The 16,652-nt window shown below is 53.1% G+C and overlaps 1 protein-coding gene across 1 annotated transcript; it reads left to right on the top strand.

Annotated features, from left to right (window-relative positions):
• CNN2 (calponin 2) lies at positions 6,534–16,108 on the top strand. Its single transcript, XM_003353959.3, is given in 8 exon segments — positions 6,534–6,689; positions 11,201–11,322; positions 12,210–12,276; positions 12,374–12,511; positions 13,935–14,051; positions 14,156–14,302; positions 15,136–15,373; positions 15,376–16,108. Coding segments are annotated over 8 exon segments (927 nt in total). The 5' UTR covers positions 6,534–6,626; the 3' UTR covers positions 15,411–16,108.

Genomic DNA, 16,652 nt, shown 5'->3' with positions numbered 1-16,652 from the left:
TCTGAGCTGCAGGTGCCGGCATACGCCACAGCCACAGCAATGAGGGATTCCCCAACCCATGCTGAGCAGCACCGGAACTCCCTGAACTCCTAGAACTTTCAACTTTATTTTCATTGATGTAATTTATATTGAAATAGGTTTTTGTGGCAAGCAGCAAGGCCTAAAGCTCACTCCCACAATCTGGCAACACACGGCCCAGGAGAGTAAGTGAAGGTTATTCTTACAAAAAAAGGAACACTGCAGGGGACAGATCTAAATCTACACCAAAGACACAGAGAAGGACCAGACCCCAGGCCCACCCTTCTGGGGACAGCCCCTTCTGGGGATAGCTGGGGAATTTAGACGAGCTAGATTGCAGAGGATGCCGTGGGTGTCACTGTTACCTGTCTGAGGTGTGTGGGCGGCTTGAGGTGGGGACCCTGGGCTGGGGCTCACTGCGAAGGTGCTGGAAGGTGAACAGTGAACAAGCCAGGTGGGAAGAGTTTCAGGCAGTGGGTACCGACCGCTAGGGAAAGGGCCCAAGGCAGGACTAGGGCTGATCATTGGAGGCAGAACCAGGAGAAGCACCAGGCTTTGGGAGCAGAGTCAGTAAAGGGGAGGTGGAGCCTGGAGGACACCTTTGTGGAAGGGCAATGGGGCGGCAAGAATGTCGAATTGTGAATAAGGGGATTGATACCTGGCCTGAGTTAACAGGCTTGAGGTTTCATTGTTGCTACATATATACATAAACTAAAGCCAATTTCATTTTATAAGAATCTTATTTTATTTTACTTTTTATTTTATATCGGCATAGAGTTGATTTTTACGTTAATTTCCAGTGTATAGCAAGGCAGTTCGGTTATACACATGCACATGTCCATTCTTTTTTCAGATTCTTCTTCTATATAGATGATTACAGAATATTGGCTAGTGTTCCCTGTGCTATACAGTAGGTCCTTGTTGGTTATCTATTTTACGTTACCTTATTTTATTTACTTTATTTTTTTAGGGCTGCACCCACGGCATATGGAGGTTCCCGGGCTAGGGGTTGAATCGGAGGTGCAGCTGCTGGCCTACGCCACAGCCACGCCAGATCTGAGTTACATCTTTGACCCATACCACAGCTTGCGGCAATGCCAGAATCTTAACTCACTAAGTCAGGCCAGGGATTGAACACACAACCTCATGGATACCAGTCAGTTTCTTAACCCACTGAGCGACAATGGGAACTCCGGTTATCTATCTTATATATAGGAGTGTGTATATGTTAACCCCAAACTCCTAATTTATCCCTCCCCTGCTATCTTTCCCCTTTCGGTAACCATAAATTTGTTTGTTTCATAAATTTGTTTTCTGTGAGTCTGTTCCTGTTTTGTGAGCGCCCCGCTCAGCAGGTTAAGGATCCAGCATTGCCATGACCTGTGTGTACAGGTTGAAGACCCAGCTCAGATCTGGCGTGGCTATGCCTGTGGCATACGCCAGCAGCTGTAGCTTCGATTCGACCCCCTAGCCTGGGAACCTCCATATGCTGAGGGTGCAGCCCTGAAAAGCAAAAAAACAAAACAAGAGAAAACATCTGAGCCATAAGAGAACTCTCACATCATTGTTACTGTTACTATTATTGTTTTTTGTTTTTTGTTTTTTTTTACTTTTTAGGGCTGTACCTGCAGCATATGGAGGTTCGCAAGCTGGGGTCCAATTGGAGCTACAGCTCTGGGCTTATGCCACAGCCACAGCAACTCAGGATCCAAGCCGAGCCTGTGACTTACACCACAGCTCACAGCAACACCAGATCCCCAACTCACTGAGCGAGGCCAGGTATTGAACCTGCAACCTCATGGTTCCTAGTCAGATTCGTTAACCACTGAACCATGATGGGAACTCCCTATTATTGGTTTGTTTTCATTGCAAGATTCAGCCTGCAGGATACCTTTGGGGTCCCACTCAGAGCCCTGAAATGGTAGGGACAGCCGAAATTGCCAAGAAGGTGGCTGCCAGGAAGGAGCCCTCACTGTACCTATGGCCCCTGGTGCCCTGCCCCCATAGCCCAGCTCTCAAGGTTGAGGCTCCTGGCTTTCCTGCAACCACAGGCCCCCCTCCGGCATCATGGAGATTATGCCCCAGGGTATCTAGATTCTTCCCCCCACCGCCAGTGAGCCTGCATCATTCCACAGCCCCTGCAGGCAGTTTCCCCAGGGGTTACCTGGACAAAGAGGTGAGTGCTAGGGGTCAAGGGCAGTGGACAGCTGCAGAGGCACCAGAGCTCCCTGTGAAATTCCTGCAGCTATGCCAAAATTCCAAAGATTTTTAATGTGTATTGACTCAGTGTTGTGCCCTTACCTCAGCTGAGAGGGGATTTGAACCCAGGTTGAGGCAGCAGGCGCTGAGGTGGTAGGATTATATTGAATCACATAATTCTCTAAGTCTTGGGAGTTCCCATTGTGGCTCATCGATATTGAACCTGACTAGTATCCATGAGGTCACAGATTCGATCCCTGGCCTTGCTCAGTGGGTTAAGGAACCGGCATTGCCGCGAGCTGTGAGGTAGGTCACAGATGTGGCTCTGATACTACATGGCTGTGGCATAGGCCAGGAGCTGTAGTTCCCATTCAGCCTGTAGCCTGGGAACTTCCATATGCCACAGGTGCAGCACTAAAAAACAACAACAACAAAAGAATGGAAGAAAGAAAGAAAATAAGTCTCAGGTCCTGGGGGGATTTCTCAAATTGTAATACTCTAAGCTCTTGGAACCCAGGATTTCCAATTCTGGAATGTCTGATCTGCATCTGCATTTTTTTTTTCTTTTATTTTTTGGCTGCCCTGGCTGGCATATCCCATGCCAGGGATCAGATCTGATTCTTAACCCACTGTGCCCCAGAGACGCCGCTGATCTGGTTGCACCACAGGAGGAACTCCTTTTTCTTTCTTCTTTTTTTATTTTTATTTTTTGGCTGCAGCATGCAGAAGTTCCTGGGCCAGAGATGAAACCTGAGCCACAGCAGTGACCCAAGCCACAGCAGTGACAACTGCCAGATCCTTAACCCACTGAGTCACCAGGGAACTCCAGAGTCTGCATTTCTTGAGTTCCAGGAGGCTGAAAGTCTAGACCATGGGTCAATAAACTATTTTCTGTAAAAAGCCCAAAAGCTAATATTTTCTGCTTTGCAGCCCAGAGACTGCCCAGCCACAAGTGGTTTGTACATGAATGGCGGTATGCCAATGTAACTCTGTCCAAACATGGAAATCGGAATATTGTATGACTTCCATGTGTCATGAAATAGTCTTCTTTTGATCTTTTAAAACCACTTGAAAATATAAAAACCATTCTTAGCTCAGAGGCTGTACCAGGAAAAAAAAATTGCATCTGAATTTGACCCACAGTCCAGAACAGGGCTGGCTAATAGAAAAATAAGACAAACCACACACGTAATTTTCATAGTTAAAGAACTAAAAGAGAATAGTTTTGGAAATATATTTCACTTAACTGCCTCAGAAATACAGTCGTTGCAATATGTAATTCATATGAAAAATGATGAAAGAGGTGTTTCACACCCGTTTCTTTCCCATGTCTTTGAAATCTGGCCTGTTTCCCATTCACAGCACCTCTCAGCCCAGTGCTGATGCTTCCTCAGAGACACCACTCATCTGTAGCTAGACAGCATAATTTTTTTTTTTTTTTTTTTTTTGCTTTTTAGGGCCTCACCCGCGGCACATGGAGGTTTACAGGCTAGGGGTCGAATCGGAGCTACAGCTGCTGGCCTACACCACAGCTCACGGCAATGCCGGATCCTTAACCCGCTGAGCAAGGCCAGGGATTGAACCTGCAACCTTATGGTTACTAGTCCAATTCATGTCCTCTGTGCCATAACAGGAACTCCTAGATGGCGTAAAATTGACACTGAAGAGGAAAACACATCCACCCACACACACAAGTTGTTTCAAATATACTCAGACATTTTCCAAAAACTAAATCCAGTATGGGTTTGTAATTGTATTTTTATTTGTTTTATTTTTATTTTTTGGCTGCCCCACGGCATATGGAGTTCCAGGGCCAGGAATCAGACCAGATCCGAGCTGCAATTGCCACCTACGCTGCAGCTGCAGCAATGCTGGATCCGTAACACACTGTGCTAGGCTGGGAATCAAACCTGTGTCCCAGTGCCCCCAAGACCACACCAATCCCATTGTGCCATAGCAGGAACTCTGGGTTTGAAATCTTAAATTGGGATTAATTAGGACTTCCTGTTTTGGCTCTGTTAAGCCAACAAGTATCCATGAGAGGATATAGGTTCAATCCCTGGCCTAGATCAGTGGATTAAGGATCTGGCGTTGCCTTGAGCTGTGGCATATGTCACAGATGTGGCTTGGATCTGGAGTTGCTGTGACTGTGCTGTAGACTGGCAGCTGTAGCTCCAATTCGACCCCTAGCCTGGGAATTTCCATATGCTTCAGGTGTGGCCCTAAAAAGACAAAAGACAAAAAAAAAAAAAAAATAGAATTAATTGAAATCAAGTAATCCTTTGCTTCCCTTCCCTAGCCAGCCACACTTCCAGGAGGATGCAGGAGCCCCAATGCCGGTGGGATGGTTTCCAGGAGGACATTTCCGCCATATAGGTCCCATCCTTCAACACTGGTCAAAACGCCACAATTCGGGTCTCTCAGCACTTTTGTGGTGTTTATACAACATCCCAGGCATATTTCTGGGTGCCTGGTAAGAATCAAGGCCTGGAGGTAAGCACATTTCACAGGTGGGAGACTGAGATTTGGCAGTGTTGGGGGACTTGTCTGGTTCACCAGCAGAAAGGCAAGCAGGTGGTTCTCAAGTTTGGAACCATCTGAGCTCAGTCTTCTGAACTTTAGCTCCTGTCCAGTCCTCCCAGAATCTGGTCCTCCCAGGGCCCCACATGTGGTCCAGCCACCTACAAGCATCACATGCAACTTCTGTGTCCCAGAGAGCCCCAGCTCAGGTTGTTGTCCCTAGACAGTCACTGGTGGCCCCCCTGGACAGGCACAAGGGGTCGGGGCATGACCAGGAGGGCCATGGACATGATGCCAGCAACCACCGACCACTGCACTCCTGGAGCAGGCACACTGGCGACTGGCTCCAGCCTCCTTACTCCCCCACCCTGTGCCCCAGCAGGACCTGCAGGGGGTCCACCATTCCCACATTCAGTCTCACTGTCTTATTATTGATGCCCCACTTGTCCACTGGTCCCCATTCCACACATGAAACAGACCCAGAAGGGAAAGGACTCTCCCAAGTCCACCTGGCTAGGACTTGAACCCTAAAGAAAGGAGTCATCACATAGATGGAATGGGAGACTGACAGGCAAAGAGCAAATAGACATCCAGGGAGTGGGGCGCCTGGGAGCAGTGCTTCCAGGGAAGGGCAGGGTGAATCATCTCTAGGCCTTCACAGAGCCCAACCAGCCATTTGTCAAATGTGTCAGACTCCTGCTCATGCTTTAAAACCCCACCTCCCACGTCCTCTCTTACATGCCTCTTTCCTTCACCCCACCAGAGGGCACCCACTTCCTCCACAGGTTCCTCCACCCCAAGTCACATGCAGTTATGTCTATGCCTGGGTCTGTCTTCCCAGGGAGGGACAGGGGCTGAGCCAAGGTCTCCTGGAAGCCACTATCACCTAGCAAGGGACTGCCCCAGAGGCCCTGTCAGGGAGCTTTTGATGAATGATTGGATGAATAAATAAATGAATGAATGAATAGGTGTGCAAATGAGTGGGTTACTGAAGAAGTTAATTCGTTTATTCCATTATCAATGTATTGACTGATCTGTACAAGCAGGCAGCAACTATGGAGTGCCAGGTATATGCCTGGCCTGGTTCCCTTGGCAGCCTCAGCCCTACCCTCAAGACATCTCCTGACTGCCACTCTCTGCTCTTCCACCCCATCCCCATTCCTCATCTTCCCTCAGCTCACAATTGAAAGCTCCTTCTCACCGCCTCCTTCCTCAACCTATCTGATTGGTCTCTACATTCTTTCAACCACTGACGTCCCCTTTAGGTCTTTGCACTTTTTGTTCTGCCAGGAGGAACACTAATCCCTTTGGGACTGGCAGACTCCTACTCATCCACCAAAGCCCCAGCACCAATGGCTGGTGAAGAGCCTCCTCTGAAGAGCCTGTGGTAGTTCCCTTGCTTACCTTCCAGCCACAACAGTTCCCAGAAGGGGACCTAGCCTGGGAGGCGCCTCTAAATGGCAGAGAGGCGGTCTTCACTGGTGTTCCAAGGGAATTAGGGTCCCCCCCAACCACTTCCCATCTCCTCCCATCATCATGCGAAAGGGTAAAGGGTGAGAGCCGTCTAGTGGCTCCCCGCAGGGGGAGGGCAGGAGTGCCAGGCCTCGGCATTGCGGGGCCCCTGTCCCTTCCTGCCTCAGTTTCCCTGGGATTCAGAGGAGGAGCGAGGCCGCTCGTGATGGGGTCTAGCTGCGGGGCGGGGGGTCGGCGCTCGAGGGGCTCAGGAAGCAGGCGGCCGCTGGAATCCTAAGCCGCGCGGCCTTATAAGGACATGTGCGCCCGCGCCAATCAGCGGCGGGGGCGGGGCGCGCGGCCCGCGTACCCCGCCGGCGCGCCCGCCTGCCCGTCGGTCCGTCCGTCCCGTCCCGCGGCCGCCGTACCCGCCAGCAATGAGCTCCACGCAGTTCAACAAGGGGCCCTCGTACGGGCTCTCGGCCGAGGTCAAGAACCGGGTGAGTGAGGGGAGCCCCCCCGCCCCGCCAGCCCAGGCCGTCGCCCCTTCCACGGCTGCAGGGCAGGCACTCTGCCGGACTCCCCAGCATTTGGGGTGGCTCTCCTCCTCCTTAACATCTGGAGGTGCCCCCGAGGCTCCCTCAACTCTGGGAGAGCAGTGAACTCTGTGCTCTGGCACCCCGCAACTTCTAGGAGTGGTTGGGTCGAAGCCCTGCTCCAGCCCTGCTCCCCTAGCCCTCCTCCGTCGGAAGCCCCCCATCCACCCCTCTCAACCCCCAGCCTTGGGCCCCTCCAGCGCTTCAAGGCCTGCGAGTGCCCTGAAGGTCTGAGGAGACCCCAGGAACCCCTTCTTACCCCCCTCCCGCACTTCTGCTTTTGGGGCCACTTCACCTCGGGGAGGGGAAGGGGGCGGGCCTGTGTTTTTTGAGAAGGGTGTGGCCCCCGCAGGAATTTCCCGACTTCTTACACCTGGGAGGTGGGGCACTAAGGGGAAGTTGGAGTTGAGGGGGCCTCCTGGACCAGTCTCTTTGTCCCCATCTGACAGGCTTAAGGGGATAGCATAGGGGTCCTCAGGACCCATGTGGGTCCCCTGAATGTGACCTTTAGATGTGGGTTTTGTAACTTGGAAAGGAGAGCTGGGGCCAGGGGAGACACTTTTTAAGAAAGCACTTGTGTTCCAGCTCAGAGAGGGGCAGGCACTTTTGAAAGGCTACACAGCAGGGTCAGCCCGTCCAGGGAAAGAGGAGCAGAGGGTGACCCCAGACCCAGGGGATGGTCCTAGTCCTGACCTGCAAGAGCTACCCAGCTGGAGGGAAGTGTGTCATTCTTGTCCATCCCCCACATTCCCACCTGGGAATGTGGCCACACAGCTGGGCCACTGGGAGCCTGCCTGGGCATGCAGAGGACAGCCCTGCCAGCCCCAGGCCCTGCCCGGTCAGCACTGCAGGGCTCGGGAGCGCCCGTGGGCAGGGGGAAGTTCACATCACCTCTCTGAGTTCCTGGAGCTTCCCTCCGGTCCATGCAGGAAGCCAAGGTACCAGGTGTGGTCACTCAGCAAGCTCCTGATTCCCCCTTAAACACACCAGTCTCCACTCTGGCAATAATGCCAGGGGCTGGGGGACCTGTATGTGCCCCACCCAGCACCAAGCTGCTTTAAGACCCTTGGTTTACAGATGGGGTTCAGAGAAATCTATCAAACTGCCTAGAGCCACACAGCTGGCCAGTGGCCGAGTGAGGACTGGAACCTAGCCCGATGGACACTGATCCTCCTGGGCAAGCCTGGCATTGCCCCTGAGGCAGCAGAAAGTGGGTGAAGACGTAGTACCTGGTAGAGGGGTGGGGGTGGGGGGTGGCAGCTTCCTGAGATGGAGTGGGATGGGGGCAGGTTGATACCTGCTCTGTCAGGATGAGGTCAGAAGGCTCCCTTTGACCAGCCCTCAGTTTGCAGGTCTGGGGAATGGGCGGGGCACCCACTGGCTTGCCAGGGTCACTCGGGAGCCACACCGGAATTGGACACTGGGTTCCTGTGGCTTGGGCGCATGCCCGGACCACTTTACCAGCTGCTTAAGAGCAGGGAGACCTGAGGCCCCAATGCCCAGCCTTTGGGCCTCAGCTCCCTCACTGGATGGCACGGACGCAGGCTGATGTCCAAGCATCTCCATTTGAGATCTCAGGCCGGCTGGGGGGTCTGGCCCGCTGGGAACAGCTGGTCCCGATTTAGCAGTGAGGCAGGGAGGCAGCGGCTGCATTCCTGGCAGTTTGCGGTGGGGAGGAATGTGCTGAAGGCCGGCAGGGCAGCGGGGGAGGAAAGCAGTGCAGTGGGCGGGGTGGGCCAGGCGCTTCTGCCTGGGACCCTGGCCCCTGAGAGCCGTCAGGGACAGGGCCCAGCTGGGCAGGTGGGCCAGGCGTCCAGACCAGCCTGACTGTTTCAAGCTCGGCTATGCGAATGACCACCCCCAAGCTGGGCGGGGCTGCTCCCTGAGCCGTGGGAACCAGAGACCAAGGCCCAGGGGTGGGCCAGGCGGATCGGGTTAGCAGGCCAGGCTTCCGCCTTTGTCTCCACTGTGCCTTGGGTAGCTCAGCCCTGATCCTGTGTCTGGGGGGTTGTATGCAGGAAGCAGGAAGCAGGGGCCCAGGTCTGTAAAGTCTTAGGAAAAGAATTCAAACACAGATGGGAAACTGAGGCGCAGGGTGAAAATTCCGTGGTCATCAGGGAGACAGACCTGGGAGGAGGACTTGGGTCTGCAAGGGCAGCTCTGGGTCCCTGTCCCCTGGGCCCTGGGGAATATGAAGGAGAGGGAGAGAGAGGGGTGGGGATGGCCTGAGTCAAAGTGGGAAGGGGTCTGGGGCAGAAGCTCAACTAGCTGGGCAACCAGGTCCTCAGCTTCTTAGCATCCCTCCAGGGAGCTGCCCTGAGCTGCCCACACTCCCACCGCCCTGGGTGTCCTTGGGTGTTGTGAGACGCTGCCATGGGGAACAGGGAGTGTTGTGTCTGTGGGCAGCGGTGAGCACTGATGGGAGACCATGAGCATCCTTGTCCAGAACCAGCTCAAGCAGGATGGCACAGCTTGGAGTGAGGATGGGGCACAAGCCAGGAGGTAGATCATATCACAGGAGGTAGAGAAAAGCTAGAAGATAATGCGGGGGTGGGTTGGGGTGAGGGTGCCATGAGGAGGGCTGTCATATCCAGACGGTCAGGGAAGTGCTCTCTAAGCTTCAGGCTATTGGATCAAAAGGAGGCGCTGGCTGTGCAAATATCATGAGTCTAAAGTAACAGCACATGGAGCTTCCGTCATGACGCAGCAGTTAACGAACCCAACTAATATCGTAAGGATGCAGGTTCGATCCCTAGATTCCCTAGCCTTGCTTAGTGGGTTAAGGATCCACCGTTGCCATGAGCTGCTGTGTAGGTCCCAGATGCAGCTCGGATCTGGTGTTGCTGTGGCTGTGGCTTAGGCTGGCAGCTACAGCTCCAATGTGACCCCCTAGCCTGGGAGCCTCCATATGCCGCAGCTGCGGCCCTAAAAAAACAAATAAAAAAATAAAGTTACAGCATGTGCATAGGCCCCAAGGCATAACTAGTGTGCACAGTTCAAGGAGCAGAGAAAGGTTTGGAGGTTCCTCAGTAAGTTAAAGGTAGACTTAGCACATGACCCAGCAGTTCTCCTCTCAGGTATAGACCCAAAAGAGTTGAAAACTATTGAGATAAAACTTGTAAATGGATGTTCATAGCAACTTGATTCACAACAGCCAAAAGGTGGCAGCAACCCAAATACCAATCAGTGGGTGAAATGGATATACACACGTGTCCTCCACACCCGGGTGCACTACTCAGCTGTGAAAAAGAGAGAAGCCCTGACACTCAGTGCCACGTGGGGGACCTTAAGACCAGGATGCTCAGTGAGAGCAGCAGACACAGAAGGACATATAGTGTGGGATTCCATTTATGTGAAATGTTCAGAGACAGAGAATGGGTTCCTAATTGTCAGTAGCTGAGGGCAGGGAGGAGTTGGAGGTCACAGCTAATGGGGATGGGTTTCCTTTTGGGGTGATAGAATGCTCTGGAAATGGACAGAGGCGATGGTTGCACAACACTATGAATGTACTAAATGCCATTGAATTATGAGCTTTAAAATGGTCCATGTTGTATCTTGCCACAGTTTAAAAACAACAGAGAAGTTCTCTCATGGCGCAGCAAATTAACGGAATTAGCCATACAGTTGTCACTGTGGTGGCTTGGGTTGCTGCTGTGGTATGGGTTCGATCCTTTGTCCAGGAACTTCTGTAGGCCTTGGGTGCAGCCAAAATAAAAAAATAAAAACAGGGAGTTCCCTTAGTGGCTCAGTGGTTAACGATTCTGACTAGGATCCATGAGGATGAAGGTTTGATTCCTGGCCTCGCTAGTGGGTTCAGGATCCGGCATTGCTGTGGCTGTGGTGTAGGCTGGCAGCTGTAGCTCCAATCTGACCCCCAACCTGGGAACCTCCATATGCCATGGGGGTGGCCCTAAAAGAAGCACAAAAAAATAAAAATAAAAACACAAAAGGTTCTGTCTAGTGCTAGAGATGTGGGAGGTGGGGGGCACAGGGCCAGATCTTTTGGGGGCTTTGGGCTGCCCTGTGGTGTTTGGCATCATGGAAAGTAGATTGGCCTCTGGAATTCCTGCTGTGGCACAGCAGGCGAAGAATCTGGCCTTGTCTCTGGGACAGGGCGGGTTTGATCCCCAGCCCTTTGCAGTGGGATAAGGATCCTGTGCTGGGGTCTTGCAGCTCAGATGCAATCCCTGGCCCCCGAATTTGCATATGCTGCGGGAGTGGCTATTAAAAAAAATGAAAGTAGATTGGCCCCAGTGTTTATCAGTGAGAGATACGGGTGGTTTATATGTGCTGATGGGAAGGGGGGAGAGTCGGCTCAGGTTGCTTGGGGACCTCCAGGTCCTTCTGGCTCTTCTTCCCCTGGGGCTGCTGCTGGGGGTGTGCTCACCCCAACTCTGTGCCTTCTGCCCCTCCAGCTCCTGTCCAAATACGACCCTCAGAAGGAGGCAGAGCTCCGCAGCTGGATTGAGGGACTTACTGGCCTGTCCATTGGCCCCGACTTCCAGAAGGGTCTGAAGGATGGGATCATCTTGTGCACGTGAGTGGCCGCCTATGCTCATCACCCTGACCTGTACCATGAAGTCACGCTCCACATTCCGTGTGACACCTGCTTGCTTTCCCTCCATGAGCCTCTGTCTTTCTCGCTCTGCTTTTCCTTGTTAGTGCTTTGTCTTTGTCGGGAGCTCTGATGGGGAGCATCCTTATCTTACACCCTTCTTTTCTCGGAAGAGCCTATGATGTTTCCAAATGAGTTTGGCATTTCTTTCTTTCAGGGGGTGGGGGACGGCCTCACCTGCAGCCTGAGGAAGTTCCCAGGCCAGAGAGAAAATCTGAGCCACAGGGAGTTCTGTTGTGGCTCAGTGGTAATGAACCAATTATCCATGGGGATGCGGGTTCAGTGGGTTAAGGATCCAGCGTTGCTGTGGCTGTGGTGTAGGTCAGTGGCTGTAGCTCCGATTCGACCCCTAACCTGGGAACTTCCATGTGCCTCAGGTGCAGCCCTAAAAATACAAAGACAAAAACAAAAATAAACCAAAAAACCCTGAGCCACAGCAGTGACGGTGCTGGATACTTAAACCACTAGGCCACCAGGGAACTCCCTGGAGACCTTTCTTTACTGCATCCTATTCAACTGTGGTTCAAACATTCCATGGTTTGCACCTTACGAACATTCGTGGAAATGCCCAGCTTCACTCCCCAGACTCGATACTTCTGGATTATACTCCCAGTGCTCTTTTGTCACTCGTTGGAATCTTTGGTGGGTGACGTCAAAATTGCAACAGGGGAAATGGAGGCCCGGACAGAACAATGAGCTTGGGGAAGGCACAAGTGTTCCCAAGGTTAGGCTTAGTCTCCTGGGTCTCTGAGGTTCCCCTACACTAATAGAGGTTCCTGTTTCCCCTCACCCCATGTGTCACCCCCCAGACTCATGAATAAGCTGCAGCCGGGCTCAGTCCCCAAGATCAACCGCTCCATGCAGAACTGGCACCAGGTGAGGGACTGGTGGGTGGAACAGCACAGGGCAGGCCCCATCTTATAGGGGAGCAGACCAAGGTCCCTCACTGTCCTTCTCCTGCCTCCCCCCCCAGCTAGAAAACCTCTCCAACTTCATCAAGGCCATGGTCAGCTATGGCATGAACCCCGTGGACCTGTTCGAAGCCAACGACCTGTTTGAGAGTGGGAACATGACACAGGTGCAAGTGTCTCTTCTCGCCCTGGCTGGGAAGGTGAGGCCCAAAGAGGGGCAGAAACCTGCCCAAAGTCACACAGTGAACCAGGGGAAGGTTTGCAGATGCTCTTCATTCATTCCTTTGCAAAGATTTTTGAGCACCCACTAGGTGCTGGGCAATTTGAATTCAAGGGTGACAAGGTAGACACAGTCCACCTCTTTATGGGCAGACAATGAACAAATCTTTTTGGCTGTGCCCATGGTATGCAGAAGTTCCAGGGCCAGGGATCAAGCCTGTTCACAGCGGCGAACTGAGCCACAGTAGTGACAATGCTGGATCCTCAACCTGCTAAGAGTTTTGTTTGCTTGTTTTCTCTTTTTTGGCCACCCCAAGGCCTATGGAGTTCCCGGGCCAGGGATCAGATCCGAGCTGCAGTCACGACCCAAGCCACAGCTGCGGCAATGCCAGATCCTTAACCCACTGTGCCAGGCCAGGGATTGAACCCTCGATCCAGCTCTCCCAAGATGCTGTTGATCCCGTTGGGCCACAGCAGAGACTCCAAGAGTTTTTTGTTTTTGTTTGTTTTTTTAATTAAGGGAGTTCCCTGGTGGTCCAGTGGTTAGGATTTGGTGCTTGGCTGTGGCTTGTGTTTAATCCCTGGTCTTGAAACTGAGACCCCACATCAAGCCGCTGTATGCCATAGCTGAAAACAAAACAAAATAAAACAAGAGAACTTGATCTATCAGCATGTTTAGACTCATAACAAAACGGAGTGGAAGGTACAGAGCCCTCCAGTCGACCCCTGCCCACCAATCATGCATAGCTTCCCCCACTTTTGTTAACAATCAGTAAAGCTCCGTGGATACCTCGTTATCACCCAGAGTCACACTAGAGTTTGCTCCTCAAATCATTTTTTGCAGTTTATAAATTGTGAGGAGCACCTTGAAAGAGAAGAAAGCTCTAGGCTGACTCTAGGGTCTAGTGACCTTTAAACCAAGACTAGCATAGGCTGGAACAGTGTTTCAAGAGGAGGGAACAGCAAGGCCCTGCCATGGGGACAGGAGGAGGAGGTATTCATGTCAGAGAGTTGTGTTCTGAATGGCATTTTCAGGACACCCCCCGCCTCTGGCCGCCATGTGGGCAGTGGGGGCAGGGAGACCACGGAGGAGCAGGGGGCAGGTGTCCAGGGGAGAGACAGTGGCCGTAGCCTGGATTGGGTAGAGGGAGGTGATGGAAGGTGAGAGACTGGCAGTGAGGATGCCCTCCAAATTCTTAGCCTGAGCAGCTGGAAGCCTGGGGCTGCTATTGCCTTGGGAGGGAAGGCTGGAGCCACAGGACCTGCTGACCCCAAGGCTTGAGGTGTCCCATGTCAGGTGCAAGGGCAGCTTGCAACCTGACCCCGAGGCCTCCTTGGACTTGCACACTCCCTGGCTCAAGGGTCCGGGCTGTCCCTCCCTAATATCCCACCCCCACCACCCAGGCCAAGACAAAGGGGCTGCAGAGTGACGTGGACATCGGCGTCAAGTACTCGGAGAAGCAGCAGCGGAACTTTGACGATGCCACCATGAAGGCGGGCCAGTGCGTCATCGGGCTGCAGGTGGGGGCCATGGGTGTGAGCTTCGGGTGCAACCCAGACTCTGTCCTGCCCCGTGGCCCCTCATGTTGGGGACAGGCTGACCTCTCCCGCCTGCCTCCCTGCAGATGGGCACCAACAAATGTGCCAGCCAGTCGGGCATGACGGCTTATGGCACCAGAAGGCATCTGTACGACCCCAAGAACCATATCCTGCCCCCCATGGACCACTCGACCATCAGCCTCCAGATGGGCACAAACAAGTGTGCCAGCCAGGTGGGCCCCCCCCAGACCTCTACCCGCTTCCCTGCCATGTCACCCCCAAGGGCTAAGGGCTCATCCCTCGGGGCTCGTCCCTGTCGCTCATCTCCCACTGAAAACACCACTCTGGGTTTCCCTCCTACCCCTCTGGCCCTGCCTGCTCTGTCTCTGCTGCAGCTTACTGTGTGTTCCCGGGGAAGTTACTATCCAGCTCTGTGCCTCAGTTTCCCTCAAAGGTTTGCCCAAAGGCTTTCCATCTCTGATATTTTAAGTCTTGCTGGATTGATGCATCAGTGTGATGGTTTGGGAGCATTCGGGTCCCTTGGCGGGCCTGAGCCCCAGCCTGGGGAGCTTCCCGGCCAGCAGGGAGAGCTGGCCCCAAATACCCCAGCTCTAAGGGAGAGTCACTGGTAATGGAGATCAGCTCAACACAGAGTCAGAAAAGAGAAGGTTCTGGAGTTCCTGTTGTGGCTCAGCAGTAATGAACCCGACTAGTATCCATGAGGACGTAGGTTTGTTTCCTGGCCTCATGCAGTAGGTTATGGAACTGGCATTGCCGTGATTTGTGGTATAGGCCAAAAACACGGCTCTGAACCCCCATGGCTGTGGCTGTGGCCAACAGCTGCAGCTCTGATTTGACCCCTGGCCTGGGAACCTCCATATGCTGCAGGTGTGGACTCCCCCCTCCAAAAAAAAAGAGAGTTCTGAGCAGGGCTTGGACAGATCTGTAGGAGGTTGCACTGTGAGCACAAAGACAGGGAGCTGGGCAAAGGTTGGGAATCTGAGAGCAGTTTCTAGGGCCTCTGTTTCCTACTTCTTCCCTCTCTGACACCTCTCCCTGTCTCCAGGTGGGCATGACTGCTCCAGGGACCCGGCGGCACATCTACGACACCAAGCTGGGGACAGACAAATGTGACAATTCCTCCATGTCTCTGCAGATGGGCTACACACAGGGCGCCAACCAGAGTGGCCAGGTTTTTGGCCTGGGCCGGCAGATATATGACCCCAAGTACTGCCCTCAAGGCCCGGCAGCCGATGGGGCTCCAGCAGCTGCTGGTGACTGCCCAGGCCCTGGAGAGTCTCCAGAGTACCCCCCTACTACCAGGAGGAGGCGGGCTACTGAAGTGCTTCTGCAAGCTCTTCCCCCCCCATTGCCCCATGTGGGTTTTGGGGTTTTTCCATGTTTTTGTCTTGTTTTTCTACATAGCTGAATGCTACCAGCTGAGGGTCTTGGGGGAAGAGGGGAAGGCCTTGTCCAGTTGCATATGGGCTGGGGGTCAGGCTTTGGGCCAAACTGTGGGGCAGGGAGAAGAAACCCAGGTAGGGAGGGGTCTGGCCCCCAGTGGTTTCCGGTTGCTTCTTCCCCTCTTCTCTTTTCTCTGCTGATCAGTTTGTGGTTTCTATACCCATACAAGTTTCAGGTAGTTTTAGTGAAATGAAAATACTTTTTTTTCAGGGGGGTGGGGGAGGTGTTAGGAAGGAAGTAGGTCCTCTGGGAGAAGGCCAGGCCATAGTCCCCAAATATTTTAGGCCTTATGATGTACTAGATTTCCCTAGGATCCTTAGACCACCAACTCTAGCCCTCCCAGGTGCCCAGTGGGGACACTGAGGCCCAGAGAGGACAGTGGAGTTCTGAGTAACTGAGGCAAAGCCAGACCCCTCCCAATACCTGATTCCACCCCCCCACCAAGTACTGCACAGGGACCCCCTCCTGGAGGCCCTCCCTGGGACCAGCCCCTGCCCCAGAGCTCTGGGATCAAGAAATAATGTGAAATACCGACTGTGGACCAAAGGAAATAAAACCTCTTTTTAGGAAATGAAGGTGCAGGAGTTGGTGTCCAAGACAGCCTGGGGGGAGGTACGTGGCTTGGATCCCTTCTGGGGCCCTAGGGGGGCAAAGGGCAAACCTCTGAGTAAATCCTCAGGACCAGCCTGGGGAGATGTGGCTTCATCCAGCCTCTAGGCTTTTTGCTTGTGCAATCACTGCCTGGAGTTCCCTCTTTAGCATACTCCTATTCATCCTCAAAGTCCCAACAAGAAACCACCTCCTTTCACGGAGCTCAGAGCTCTTCACACTTGTTTCATCTTCATCATGATCTTGTGAAACATACCCAATTTCCTGGAGAGGGAACCATCCGGAGGTTTTCTTCAAAATCAGGGGGACCATTATGACCAAAGAGTCTAATCTTAGAATGTTGGGGGCCCCTCCACCTTCTGCCGTCACCTGGCCCGCTGTAGGGACCAAGGAATGTTTGTGGAATGAATGAATGAATTAGCGAATGATGACTTTAGTTGAACCCCCATTTTTTCGGGATGGCCAAGTGGAGTCTCAGGGCATTAGAGCAAGTTTGGCTAGGGCTGGGGC

The sequence above is a fragment of the Sus scrofa genome, chromosome 2 (genome assembly GCF_000003025.6).
Source record: "Sus scrofa isolate TJ Tabasco breed Duroc chromosome 2, Sscrofa11.1, whole genome shotgun sequence".
NCBI lineage: Eukaryota > Metazoa > Chordata > Mammalia > Artiodactyla > Suidae > Sus > Sus scrofa.
Note: the sequence above shows the minus strand (reverse complement) of the source record. Positions and strands in the feature narration are given on the sequence as shown.